We start from the raw sequence: 13,985 nt of genomic DNA, 5'->3' as shown, positions 1-13,985 counted from the left end.
CCACCATTTCCCCACCTTCCAGCCTTTGTGTTGTTTCCTCTTCTTGCCATTTCCTGGTCTTCCTTCCTCCCATCTTCTTGTCTTTAAATCCTTTCTGGTCTTCAAGTCTTAGATGCTACTTCCTCCAGGAAGCCTTCTTAGATTCCATTCCCAACTGGGAGCAACCCTTCCCTCCTCCGAACTCTTTATCTGTCTGTCACCAGAGAAGTCATTTAGCAATTTTCACCTGTAATAAAGAAGTGCTGAGGACAGAAGCCATTTTCCAGGCAGCTCTGTGCCTTCCCCTTACCCAGCGCACATTACCCAGGCAGACGCCCTCCACGAGTGGGGACTGGACAAGGGTCTGTACAAGCTCAGGCAGGTGCTACAGTCCCTTTTACCAGCTCCTGGGGCTGTTCTGTCTGCTGGGTTAGGGCCCTGTATGCACCAAGCCTGTAGCTACCAGAATCCTGGACACCCTGCACCCCTCCTCCTACAGAAGCCCCAGCTGCTTGCTAATTCTGCTTCCTGCTTTTAACCCAAGGATAAACCCAGGCTCACTCTTCTCTCGGCTGGCTTTCTCTCCTCATGGTGGGGAATGCCACAATGGGGTCTCTTAAGCACATTGATTTAGGAAACAGGCTCTGAGCTACCTATGTTCTTACAACCCAGGAGCTCTGGGTATTCACGTGCTGGTTGGACAGCCTGTCTGCCTCTCCCGTGGAGCTGGCTATCCCTTGGTATCAGCCATATTGGCTGATTTCAACCCCAGTTCACTTTTGGCCTGGGCTAGAGAAGTGCATTTAGTGAATTAACTTAATAAAGTATGCGTGGTGGGCGTATAAGAGCTCCAAAGAGATGCACTAAGTTTATTGTGTTAAATTGCTGTGTGCCCTTGGGCAAGTGACACCCCCCACCCTAACTCCTGTCGATATCTTGGCTTCTATCTTTGAAAAAACAAGAAGGTTGGGCAAACTTGCAAATCCTGCTAGCCCTAATCTTCCGTGTGTGTCGTGGGTGTATGTATCTCAGCTCCCACAGAGCAGATCGACAATCATAAGAAAAGGGTTCCTGACAAAGGTGACAGGGATTCGAACATTTCCTAGGCGTTGATGCCCTTGGTGATTTGCAATTTGCATCTGGGAGACCTGGGGCACCTGAAGACAAAGAGAAAGGATTATGTTTTTTTAAGAAGATGTTGGGGGTAGAAGTTTATTAATTAATTAATTTATTTTTGCTGTGTTGGGTCTTCGTTTCTGTGCGAGGGCTTTCTCTAGTTGTGGCAAGCGGAGCCACTCTTCATCGCGGTGCGCGGGCCTCTCACTATGGCGTCCTCTCTTGTTGCGGAGCACAGGCTCCAGACGCACAGGCTCAGTAGTTGTGGCTCACGGGCCTAGTTGCTCCACGGCATGTGGGATCCTCCCAGACCGGGGCTCGAACCCGTGTCCCCTGCATTGGCAGGCAGATTCTCAACCACTGCGTCACCAGGGAAGCCCCAGGATTTTTTCTTTTTTTTTTTTTTTCGCCCAGCAAGATTCCTGGGATGTTTCCAGCAGGACCACAGGGATTCTGGGCCTGCACTGTCCAGTATGGTGGCCACTGGCTACATGTGGCTATTTAAAAGTGATTAAAATTAAATAAAATTAGCAAGCCATTTCCTCAGTCATAGTAGCCACATTTCAAATGCTCAGTAGCCACATGTGGCTAGTGGCTACCATATTGGATGATGCAGTATAGGGCATTTCCATCTTCACACAGAAACTTCTATAGGAAGTTCTGGATCAAACTTTTGTAAATCAGGAAACTGAGGCCCAGAGAGGCGACATGACCTGGTGAAGCATGTTATGGCAGATCTGGGCCTAGAACAAAGGTACCCCATTCCCAGGCCTGACTCATTGCCCTACCCCCTCCTGCCTCCTTCCTCTATGCCCCTCTGGGCTCCCAGCTCAGAGCCCCTAGTGGGTCCAGCACAGGGCCAGGCGGCTGCGCTGGTTGGTCCCAGGGGATGTTTGTGACTGAGCAGAGCTCCAGATGCTGCACATTCCTGGTAGGGTCAGACCTGCCCTGCGGCAATCAGGGAATTAGCCTCTCAGAAGAGCCTCAGATATTCTTTCCGGAGCTGCCCTCTTCCTGCCCGGCCCGGGGGGCTGGTTGGTTCAGGAGCTCTCTCGTATCGTCTTGGGTGAAGCTGAAAGGCTGCGTGGATTCCCTGTTGGAGAGGTACTTCTGCTCAAGGAGGGTTCGGAGACAGGCAGGAAATCGCACCTCTTGCATCTTCTAAGGTCTCCAGGTCCAGCACGAGGGGCATCTGGGAACAGGGTTTCTGCCAGTCCACCCTTGGGGCCGCATTTGGCGGGAACCGGATCTGCCCTCACCTGCAGCCCTGTGGCGGGTGTGATGTTAAGGGCAGGGAGACCGGCGTCCGGGGGTGGAGGTACGGGGGGCTGAGAGGCCAGGGGAGGGGGCGCCCGGGAGCGCCCTGACCTCGCCGGCTGCTGGGAGGCGGAGGGGATGGGGGTTGGGGGAGAAGAGGGGAGCCTGGCAGCCAATGAGAGGGAGGATCTCGTTTCAAAAGGGTTAACCCACAGCCAATGGGAGCCTGGGGGAGCGGATCCTGCTCCCTCCATTCAAGAATCCCAAGTATTCAAGATGGACGGCAGGGAGTGTGGAAGGAGAAAGGGGGCGAGGGGGGAAGAGCGAGATCGGCAGAGGCCAGGGCGCGGCGGCCGCTTGGTCCCCGGACCTACCTTGGTCCCGGCCGGCGGGCGGAGGGGCGGCCGCCGGGGATCCGAGCCTGGCCCGGGAGAGGAGCCGGCGGGGCGCGAGAGGGCGTGAGAGAGGGGGTGCGAGGCCAGGGAGGGAAGCCAAGAGGGAGGGAAGGGCAGAGAAAGAGCCCGGGAAGAAGGAGGTGGCAGGCAGAGGAACGTAAGGAAGCGCACTGTGTAGGTATCTGAGCGCCCTGAGGGGTAACGCCACCGATTTTCGGTTTTATTCTCTCGGTGAGGGGAGGGGGCTGGTCTGGGCTCTTCCCCTCGTCTTCCTTCCCCCTCTTCGTCCTCCTCCCCTCGTGGGCATCTCTTCCATTTGTTCCTTTCGCAGCGCTCGTAACTGGCGAGCAGCAGGCACGTCGTGCTGGGGCGGCTTCGCGGTCCTTTTCCCGCGGGGCGGTGGTGCGCAGGGGAGGGCGGCTGCTGCCGGGCTGAGGCCGGGCCGTCTGGGGCCGGGCGTGCCGGGGACTTGGCGGGTGTGCGCAGAGGGAAGCGCCGTGGCCGAAGGGCTGCAGCCGGGCGGGGAGTTGTGCATCTTGAGAAGTTGTGGATGAGCCAAGGGGCTGTGTGTGCGTGTGAGGCCCGCTCTTGGGCTGAGAGTTGTGGGGTTTTGAGGGGTGTGTTCTGTGGAGCAGCCGTGGCTTCGCTGTTTGGGTAAGTGTGTAGTGAGGGCTGAGTTGTGCAGCGAGTGTGGCTGGGAGTTTGCGTGTGCGCGCGTGTGTGGTCCAGCCTCGAGGTGTGTGTGTGTCCTGGTGGGGGGGGCACCGTTGGGCGTAGAGGGCGAGCGCGCCCCCCTCCCCCCACCTCCCCCTGCCCCTTTCAGCCCATTCACGGAACGGGGCTTTCAGGACCCTCCCGGGCCCCTCCCCCTCCAGTCGCCATGGCTGCGGGGACGGGGGTGGGGGAGGAGACAGTCGGGGCCAGCCCCTGCCCCTGGCGCTCCAGCTAACCCTCCACCTGCCCTTTCTCTCCCTTCCGCAGGCTGGGCCCCATCCCCCGCTGCTCCGGGGAGCAGGGCCCGGAAGATGGTGGCCAATGAGGAGGGGGAGTGGAGAGAACTTGAGCCGGGGCCTCCCCTCCCCCATTTCCTCCTCGGTCTCCACACCCGCCTCTGGAAGGAGCTGGGGGATGGCTCCTGGGCCCACGCTGGGGGACGGGCCCTGCTGGCTGCTGAATCGCAGGGCCCGCTCTGCAGTGAGTTGGGTGTGAGAGCCGAAGGGACCTTGGCCCCAGCCCCGTCTCCCTTCTCTCCCCCGGGAGAGATCTGGGAACTCCTTGGTGAGGAATCTTCCCCTCACCTCCAGGAACTTGCTGGGCAGTCCTGCCTTTGCCCCTCTGCCCCCTGTTGGCATGATCCAGTTCCCTGCTGGGACTGTTTTGCTCAACCCAAGAGCAGAGGCCTGGCGACTGGCCCTAGTGGGGCCTGGGTCCCCGTTAGAACGTTTTGCAGATTACAGGAACAAACTCTGCCTAGGAAGGCGGGAGAGAGGCTCTCCTGCTTCCTGAGGGGGTGGGAGGGGGCCGGAGGGGAAGCCCAGAGGAAGAGCTCCCAACTGGGAGTCTGTCCGCCATTCCTCCGGCTGCTGGCTGTGGAAGGCGGAGGTTATCTCCTGGAGGCCTTCCCTGTTCGGTGCACCGGGGAGTTACCCCACAGCCCCTGACCCTCTGGGCTGCACACAGTTCACCAGGTCAGAACTGGAGCTGAGCTATCGGGGCCACAGCTCTAGCCAGGAATGTGCCACCCTAGAGCTCTGCCTGGCTCTGAACCTTTGGCTGGTGTCAGGATTGTTTATCCAGGGTTTAAGCCCGTTAGACCAGGCAGGATGGGGAAGTTCTGGGTGAGCTGAAAGCTCCCTAACTGGAGTCCCTGGATAAACAAGAAACAACTCGGATTCTGATCCCACTGCCAATGAAAGCCTATGTCTAATGGTGAGGGAATCAACCGCACCGTTTCGTTTAATGCTGAACCCATAAAGTGGATTTAATGATCTCCAGGAGGAGATGCAGAGGTGGGACTTTACCTGCAGCTTCTACCTCCAGAAGCATCTCCCCTCCTGTGCAGCCTGGGGACCCTGCACCTTTTCTCCACCATCCCTCTGGTCCTGAAGGTTCATCTGAGGCTGTCCCCTTAAGGCCTAGAACTTCCCTTTATCTAAACTAAAAAGGAGAGCCAGCTTTGGCGTAGGGAGGAAGAGAGGGTTCTCTGGTCCTGGTCAGCCAGCTCCTCTCTGGAGGGAAGCTGCCGGAGATACAAATCCAGATGAACACAGCTTCATGTCACCTCCAAATCTGGGGGGTTTCTACCGCTCATTTCCTGTGAAGATTGAGTGCCAAGCTGCCTCCTTGGACTCTGTTCCCCCAGCCCCAAAACCTCAGGGAAAAGGTGGTCTCGATGCTAGGAAGGGCGTGAGGAAGAAGGCCAGAGGAGAGGAGGGAAAATAGAGGATCTACGCTGAGAACGGAAGAGAAGGGAGGAAAGCTGTACTGAAGATGAGAAAGGGCAGAGGGAGGCCAAGAGAGCTGAGTGGCCCGGGGACTGGGAGAAGGGGCGAGGAGGCAGGGCCGGCATGCCTCTGCTGCGGGCCGGAGCTCTTTTCACATTGTGCTACTGTCTGCGCCTATCACTAGCAGTGCAATGTTAAAAGGGCATTGGCCGCGTAGTGCTACCCAGCGCCAGCTGCCTCCTCAGCGTTGAGACTTCCTCACCCAGAATCCTCCCTACGAGTAGTCCTACGAATAGCTCACATTTATGGAAGCGCTTCCACGTGCAGTCCACGTGCTAGACACTAAGTACATTATGGTGGACCTCTAATGACTTTGGCAAGTAACACCCCCATTTTACAGATGAAAAAACTGAGAGAAAGGTTTCAGCAGAGCTGCCAAAGTTTTACAGCTCTTAAATTGCAGAGCCTAGATCTAATCCTAAGTCTGACAGCTCACCAGTCTCTTTGGAGAGGCTTGAGTAGATTCTCAACTGAGATTGCCGGAGCTGAGGGGTAGAGGGTTTTGATGCCACCTGCTGGTTGTATGAGAGTATCTTCCAAAGGTTCAAGCCTTTAAGGATACAAGTAGTGGCTTGTTGGCTTAGAAGGAGTTCCCAGAGTCAGCTTGGGATTGGAGTGTGGGTGGATAAGATTGGGAGAAGCACTGTTAGGACCAGAATAGACCTCCATGAGAAAAAGGGGATGCCCAGGAAAGGAAAAAGGGCTAACCTGAAAGGACTGCTCCCTGGGGACACAAACTCGTGTGCCCCTGGCATTCCACACCTGCAGCTCCTTCCCTGGCTCTTGGGCAGGAAAAGGAGACCTCATCTCCACCTGCAATTCCCAGCATGACCCCTCTTAGTCACAGGGTATTTGACAGTGGTGCTTCTCCAGGGCACACCTGCCTGGGCATCCAAGATTCGGACAGCACTGCCCACGGCCTGATCTTGAAGATTAAATAGGATCCCTTGAACCCAACTCGCAGAATGATTCTTCCAGGAGAGACTACAAAGAACTTGAGGGCAATGACTGCCAGTCACTTCCCTGTTTCCCACGGTGTCTAGTTGGCTTAATAAGTAAATTGAGAGAGAGGCAGGTTTGGGGAGCTTTAAGAAGGTGGCTAGTTTGTGTCTGACATTCAAAGTCAGATTTTCAAGGACAAGCCTTCCTGAACTTTGGTGCAGGAAGTGGAACTGAGAGGGACAGCGTTTCTGGGTCGCTTGCTGGAACCTGAGAGAAGGCTTTAGGCATCACCAGGCATGTGGGAACTGAATGATGGGACAGACCCCCATCAGGCTTCTCAGATGGGGCTGCTGGACATCATTCCTTCATGGCTTATTTGCCTTCATCTAGTACCTGTGTCTTCCAGGTCTCTTCCTCCCTTCTGCCCAGACAGCCTCTCCATCCTGACGTTGACAACAGTATTTGAGATGGTACAGTTAGCTTCATGTTCCTTTTTTTTCATTCTTAACATTTCTATTTGAGCCTCTTCTCTGGGCACAAAACAGCCATTTGGTGATGTGGCTCCACTTATTAAGAAACAAGATAATTTCAGTGTTTCCTCAATGCCCTTGAGATGAAATTCCTAAGTGTATTATGGCCTCTGCCTATCTTTCCTGTGCTATCTCATCTCACCCACTTGCATCTGGGCTCCAGCTTTGGAAACTTTCATTTCATCTAAACTTGAGCCACTTAAAACACAGTTCTCTCGGCCTGAAATATCCCCCTCCCCTCAGTCTTCCTCTCTGCCCACGTAACTTCTTTTTTTTTTTTTTTTAACTATAAATTTATTTATCTTTGGCTGCGTTGGGTCTTCCTGCCTGCGCGCAGGCTGTCTCTAGTCGCGGCGAGCAGGGGCTATTCTTCGCTGCAGTGCGCGGGCTTCTCTTGTGGAGCACGGGCTCTAGGTGCACGGGCTTCAGTGGTTGTGGCACACGGGCTCAGTGGTTGTGGCACACAGGCTTAGTTGCTCCGTGGCATGTGGGATCTTCCTGCACCAGGGCTTGAACCCGTGTCCCCTGCATTGGCAGGCGGATTCTTAACCACTGCGCCACCAGGGAAGCCCTGCCCACCCAACTTCTCATCCTTCAAGTGCCATCATAGTCATCACTCTGCAAAGCCTTCCTTGACTCCTTAAGTCTAGGCTAAGCCCCTCCTACAAGCTCCCGAGCTTACTCCCCCATCCCCGCTCAGAGCCCTTGTCGCCTACTGGAATTGCCTGGTTCTTGTTTGTCCTCACGCTAGACCGAAAGCTCCATGAAGTCAGGCCGTGGCTGCCTTGTTCTCCACTGCATCCCCAGTGCTGAACAAGGCCCTTGTCACCTACTGGAATTGCCTGGTTCTTGTTTGTCCTCACGCTAGACCGAAAGCTCCATGAAGTCAGGCCGTGGCTGCCTTGTTCTCCACTGCATCCCCAGTGCTGAACAAGGCCTGGCAAGTAAGAGGTGCGCTTACAAATAGTTGCAGTATCAATAAATGAAGCTGTAAATAACAAGCTAGCTTACAAAAACAATGATTTTCATGATGCGTCCAATCCTCCCTGCAGATGTCGGTGACCTCACAAAAATAAGATCACATCACTGCCAAAAATTGCACTTGCGTCACATGGTTGCATTGATGCTGCAGTTTTGAGCTATTTTGTTGCACTTTGTATCAGCTGCCAAGGCAGCACCTTGGCTGATCGATTTTCCTTTTAGCTTTAAGTGTGGCCATGAGCCGACCAAAACATTCCAGAGGCAGGCTGAAAGGCAATGGGACCCAAGAAAACCCTTGTTCTGGAATAAACCTCTTCCAGGTGCCCGAACCAGGCAAAAGCAGATTCACTGTCAAGGGCTCCAAAAGACAGGAGCTGTTTTGGATACTCCAGCTGGAATACCACTCACAAAAGCCATCTCTTATAAGCAAAACCTCACCTGAATCTCTGTCCCCTGGTGTCTTGCCATTGACGAAGCAACTGCTGCCCCCTAGTGGTGTGAAGGGACAGGCCTGGGACGGGGGTGTTATGTGACTGGTACGGTACTTGCACGAGGAAGAAAAGTCAGAGGACCGAGTGCCTCACAGTTGCTTTCCCCTTTTTATTAAAAATAGACTCAAACACTTTATGTATCATACAAAAGTTTCGTTCGCTGGTGGCAGCCACGAGGAAACCTGGCCCCGTAGCACTGATTTCCCGCCTTCCCCCCAAGGGACTGGGTGCCAGGGAGCAGTGGCTGGGCCTCGGAGAACGCCCACAATGCCTGCTTGCTCTGGAATCTACCAGCTGGGGGTGAGGCTGTTCCAGGGCAACTCTCCCTACCCCACGCAAGGGTCAGATACTTGAAAGTGCCTCTTTAGTGCCAAGATAAACAAGTGGAGTGAAATGGAAACCCCTGTGATTCTTTTATTATTACCCAGGGCCTGGGATTTGGGATTTCCACCCCCAACGAATCCTTGCTTCTACAAACAGGGGTGGGAAACTTCACCCTTAGAGACTCCGGTAACTTCCGGTGTCTGAGGCCAAAATTTCACTCCATCTCGAGCCTTTTCCCACCTGCTATTCTGTGGCCTAGGATCTACCAGTCCCATGACTCAAAGTTGGTCCTCTGTTCATTCACAGAGGTGGAGCAAACACCGATTCCTCCCGTGGTCCTCTGCCTGAGTCTACGCCCCGCCATCCCCTCAATTTTCAGGACCTTGGGGCTAGAAGGCCCCACAGCCAGCCCTTTCCCCCAGTCTGTCTCCCTGGCTGCTGCCCACTCCTGAGCCTTCAACACCCCTGGGGTACCCCTGGGCCCCATTCCAAAGGGGCCTGGGAGTGGCGAGGTGGAGGCGGGGGAGGGGTTGGTGGGAGCCGGGTTCCCCCCAGGGGTGGGGCAGTACTCATGCTGGTATGGACGCTTGGCGGGGACAGGGGACAGGGGTGGGGAGGGTGGGGCATGCGGAGGAAGGGCACAGCCTGCCGGAGCCCCTCAGTCCCAGCCGTTGTCCTTCACCATATGTGACATTTCAATGATGTACTTCCCTTCTTTGTACTTCTGGCTCGTCTCAAAAGCTTGTTCCTGATGGAGGGGAAGCCGTGAACGCAGGACAGAGCAGTTCCCTCCCAGGCACTCCTGCTGCCACCTGTGTTACCCCTGATCCCCAACCCCGCTACCCCCCACCCAGTCCAACCCACTACTAGCTCCCTCTCCCCTCTGGATCATGCAAAGACCTAACATGTGGGCAGTGGGGCTTGGAGGGCCATGGAGACTCCACTTCAGAGGGTGGCCCTGTCCCCCTGGTACTTACATATTTCCAGCCGAGGGTGGTTTTGCAGCTCTCGCAGAAGATATCAGCTACTGAGTGGAGCCCCGTGAGCAGGAGACGCTGCTCAGCTGGCCCGCAGCCCACGTTGACCCTGTCTCAGGAAACAGGAAGGACCCAGGACCCGGTGGGGTCGCTCTGTCAGCCTAGACCCCGAACAGCCCAAAGGACCTTCCATCTGGAGAGAGCCCTCCAAATGGAAGCCCCTGCCCTCAGCAATCCACCCTTTTCTGGCTAGTGCCTGGGCCTTTTTCTTCCGGTGCTGGGATTCCCCGCAGAAGAACTGCAGACTGAGTTCCTGAACCACTTCGCAAAAGGAGAGGCAAAGGCAGCAGGTGCAAAGCCACCTTCAGATGGCTCACCCTGTTTCTCCCAGAGGAAAATTATTCACAACACAAGCACACATGCACAAGGAGAGAGGTAGACTCACACGGAGTTAAACAGGTAGGCTCGGCCGTGGCTCCCTTGGAAGGACTGTGGAGACATAGGACAGACAGTGACTACTGGGTAGACCTTGACCCCAGGGTTACCCTTGCCCTGAGTCCCCCCGGGACGCGGAGGAGGGAGGCTGGACTTCGTTGCCTCACCCCTAGGTGATGTTTGGACTACCCTGGGGGGAGAGCGGAGGGGAGTGGCAGGCCCCCACTTGGCGTACCTTGGAAATAAGCTCATCGTGTTTGGCCAGGTGTGCACGGCAATGGACGCAGCTGTAGGTGCGGTGGCAGCGGGGCAGGTAGCTGCGGAAAGTCTTGGTGGGGAGGCAGGCAGGGGCCGGGCCAGGGTCGCAGCTGGGCATGACGGGCTGGAGGACGATGCCCTGGCGGGCAGGAGGGGCTGGTGCCGTGCAGCTCCCACACAGACGGTCGCAGGTGAAGCAGCGGAGCAGGTTGGCTAGAGCCGTGTTTCAGGGCAGGAGAGATGTGGGGGGGCTGCCCGGCCAGGGCCCCCCCAGACGTGAACCAGATAGAAATGGAAGTCACCTGGGAAGAGGGGAAGGTGCATCAGGAGAGCCGAGACCACGTGAGGAGCCCCTCCTGCGGCGATGGAGAAGATGGGGCTCCGCTCACCTCCACCCCTACTTCCCCCCACATCGCCAGCAACCCTCCTCAGCGTCCGGTCGCACTGTGTCTCCCTGTCCCCTGGATGACAGTCTGCTCTGGCAAGCCTGGCAGCGGATCCAGGCCTCTAGCCCAGGAGGTGGTGTCTCTCCCTCCTGGGGTGGGAGCAGCCTCCACCATTTTCCACCGAGAGCAGCCCGCCGGCACCAGCGCTGCCATGGGAGCAACGTCATTTGCAAGCGTTCTTTCCTTGGTTTTCAGTTCTTTTTTGAGGATCTGCGTCCCACATGCACTGGTAGGCTCTGTGTCTCTGGAGCTCAGAGCCTTTAAAAAGTTGGGGGTGCCTGGCAGTTCTTCTTTCTCATGGCCTCCGTTTGCAATATAATTGGTCCATCACACATTTTGTGTGGGAGGGAGGGGCATGATGAGAAAGGGAAGGAGAGCAGGCAGGCAGGTACACACACTCTGCTCCAGCCCTCTTCTGGGGCTGGAGTCCTGCGTTCTGGGAACTAGAACTTGATGGATGTCTCTTCGGGTACCAAAGACCTCAGACGTGGCTGCTGCCCGGTCTTGCACCTTGGTCCACTCATTCTGGCCCAGAAGCAACACTGGACTTGTCTTCTCAGCCTCTGAGGCACTCGGTCTCTCTTTCTTGCCCTCTGTAATTGCTGCCCCAGCCCTCGGTTAAGGACTTGGGCACCCAGCCTAGGAGAGAAACTCTCTTCCCTTCGGGCGCATCTGACAGCTGGAACCAATGGGCAACGGGGACTGTGTCGGGGAGGCCAGCGCTCCTGAGCTGTGTCTGTAGGGTGGAGCAGCGTCTAAGATGGGCAGCAAAAGTGGAGGCTCTTATTTTCAAAACCCGTGCTTTGGGGCCCAAGGCAGAGGGTGTTTCTCTTCACCTTCTCCCAAGGGCAGGACAAACAGCAGTGACTCTGTGGGTGACATGAGATAAAATAATTGCTGGGTTCTGATTAAGAATTTTGAGGAAGATGCCCAGACTCCAGACCCAGAATGGCTGAGGGTGCTGGATAACGAGGGAGGTGTCCCCTGTTGGTTCTGATAAGCAAGTGAGCGGCTGTCTTCTCCCTCCTTCATGGGGCCTTCAAGCCCGTGGTGGACAGTTCAGCCCAAGTCTGGTTCTGAGATGCCAGCTGGGTGCTTTGGCAATGCTAGGCCACTAGGCAGTGGGACTGAGCAAGCCAGGGCGACGGGCTCTCATCCTGTCCTCTGTGGTGGCCGCCAGCACCCCTGCTGTTCCAGTGCTTCCTGGGGCCGCCAGGCACTCTCTCCACAAAGACCCCCTGGCAGAGACCATCTTCAGATTCAGGTCTTCTCCCCCTGCTGGGGCCCAGGAAGACACCGTGGACTGTGTTGAGGGTGACACTGGGCTCTGGCTCTGGGAAACGGGCCTTCCTCACCAGCAGAATGCTCTTCAGCCTCCACTTCACAGGTCTGCCTTCAACTTTGCCTGCAGGCTCCCCTCTGACGCGCTCCAACGAACACACCTTCGAGGCGCCTGGGGAGGGGGCCGGGTCCTAGCTCTCAGACTCCTTCCCCAGCCTCCAGCACGCCTCCCTCCCTCTCTCTCCCCTGCTTCCCCATCCAGCCCAGGAGAGGCTGCACAGAAGGCCGGAGTCACTCACGGGAGGGGAGGAGGGGTCACTTCTCTCCCCATCTCAGATTACCGAGAGAAGCGAGTAGAGCAAATGACTGGGAAAAAAACAAAGGCAAGCGGAGTGCGGTGGAGAGGATGCTCCCCCAAGTGAGATGGGGCTGGACCGTGGGAGGTGGGGGAGAGGGAGGGCTGGGGGAGGGGGATGCCGAGCAACCAGCGCTGACGGCAGAGACGCCGAGGCGGAGGCTCCAGGAAACAGGTGCGAATCCCGTGCCTCTTAGGGGAACAAAAAGGGAGGGGGACACCTGCTCACAAAGGATTTTCTCATCTGCTCTGAGGCTTCGGCCCCCTCCGGGCTGGCATTCCTTAGTAGGGTAGGGTCCGAATAATTAGCAGCGCAGCCGGCTCCCAGGGCGGGCTTTGGGGGTCTGCACCAGCAGCAAAACAATAAACAGTGATGCCTGATGCTGCAGCCAGAGTTACCGGGAAATAAGTGCGGGAACCGTCAGAGCTTGGAGAGGGATGAAGGAGCTGAGAGAGGCGCGGAGGCAGCGGGGAGGGGGAAGGGAGGACAAAGGGTGGATGAATAATGCTTTTGCAAAGGGGAGAAAGCAACACGCAGCAGAAGGAGGAAATTTGCAAAGGGAAAAAGATTCATTTGGAGAAGGGCTGCCCCCTCACCTTGAGGTCTGCTCCAGAGATCTCCGTCTATCTCTCTCTCTCTCTCTCTCTCTCTCTCTCTCAATCTCTCTGCTCACTCTTCTCTCTTCTCCTTCCGCTCCTTCAATGGGGAAGGGGATGGGGGCTGGGGGAGGGTAGTTAGGGGCTCAAGACTGGGGCTGCAAAGCTGGCCAGCTGCTAAGGGGCCAGAGGTTGTCTCCCGTCTGTACCTCGGGCTGTGGGTGAATGTAGCTGTATGTTGTGGAACTGCATCATAACACTGTGAGTCATCCATCCCCCACCCCCCTCACCTCCCACGTCAGAGCAGGGCTGGGAGACACAGGAGGAGGGTTGGGAGGAAGGGAGCGCGCAGGCATTGAGGGATGGGGCTGGGGGAGTGATGCAGAGGGATGGGAGCAGAGGGGCGGGGCGGGAGGGGCGGGTGCAAGAGGAGAGGCTGGCTGCTCAGGAGGAAGGCGGTGTGGCCAAGGAGACTGCAAGAACCTGGGGGAAGGACAGGGCTGGGCAAGGATGGCGTACAGTACGGGTGGCAGGACTGGAGGAAAGGTGGTGGCTAGGCGGGTGACAGTGAGAGACGGGTGCAGAGTCAGGAGCGTGCGCGCACATTCAAGATGATACATCTCCCATTTCAGCTCTGGTACCAGCCTTGACGCAGGGAAAAGAAAGACACAGTAATTGTCACATATGGCATAGAGTGCCCCCACGCTTGTACCGGGCACTTCCAAGCCTCAAAACCTCCAGCTGAATACCCCCGAAGGAGTCATAGACCAAATATGACATCTCACATGAAGGAACCTCTTATCATCTACCTCCAAATGACTTGTGCTACACCCACGTTACATAAGATTCTCTACTGGGCTATAAACTTTCTGAGACAGGTCCTCTGGGAAACTCCTCTCTGCATCCCAGGACTGCGATGCCTAGCGCAGAACTCTGCATACAGAAGATGCTCACAAAACAGCCGTTGAGTTGCATCTTCAGATGTTGTCCAAGTGTCTGGCTTTGGTCTCAGAGAGACCTGAGCTAGAATCCTGGCTCTGCCAATACACTTACCAGACACCACTGGGTGAGTTACTGATAAACTTCGTGCCCCTGTTTTGCTCTTCTGCTAAATGAA

General features: G+C 56.3%; 1 protein-coding gene across 2 annotated transcripts; it reads right to left on the bottom strand.

The window, feature by feature from the left end:
- Nucleotides 1–8,267: 8,267 nt before the first annotated feature.
- On the bottom strand, nucleotides 8,268–12,277 carry YPEL4 (yippee like 4). 2 transcript variants are annotated; one of them, XM_022591947.2, is made up of 4 exons: nucleotides 10,167–12,265; nucleotides 9,942–9,985; nucleotides 9,497–9,605; nucleotides 8,268–9,267 (listed from the first exon to the last, which is right to left on the bottom strand). In XM_022591947.2, exons 1-4 carry the CDS (start codon nucleotides 10,305–10,307, stop codon nucleotides 9,178–9,180), a joined length of 384 nt encoding a protein of 127 aa, XP_022447655.1. In that variant the 5' UTR covers nucleotides 10,308–12,265; the 3' UTR covers nucleotides 8,268–9,177. The 2 variants fall into 2 exon arrangements, with proteins under 2 accessions (XP_022447655.1, XP_022447653.1); XM_022591945.2 differs by having other exon boundaries at nucleotides 9,164–9,605; nucleotides 10,167–12,277.
- Between the last annotated feature and the right edge of the window lie 1,708 nt (nucleotides 12,278–13,985).

Source organism: Delphinapterus leucas, chromosome 7 (genome assembly GCF_059928025.1).
Source record: "Delphinapterus leucas isolate spDelLeu-1000000601 "Yukka" chromosome 7, BTC_Dleu_Yukka2, whole genome shotgun sequence".
NCBI lineage: Eukaryota > Metazoa > Chordata > Mammalia > Artiodactyla > Monodontidae > Delphinapterus > Delphinapterus leucas.
Note: the sequence above shows the minus strand (reverse complement) of the source record. Positions and strands in the feature narration are given on the sequence as shown.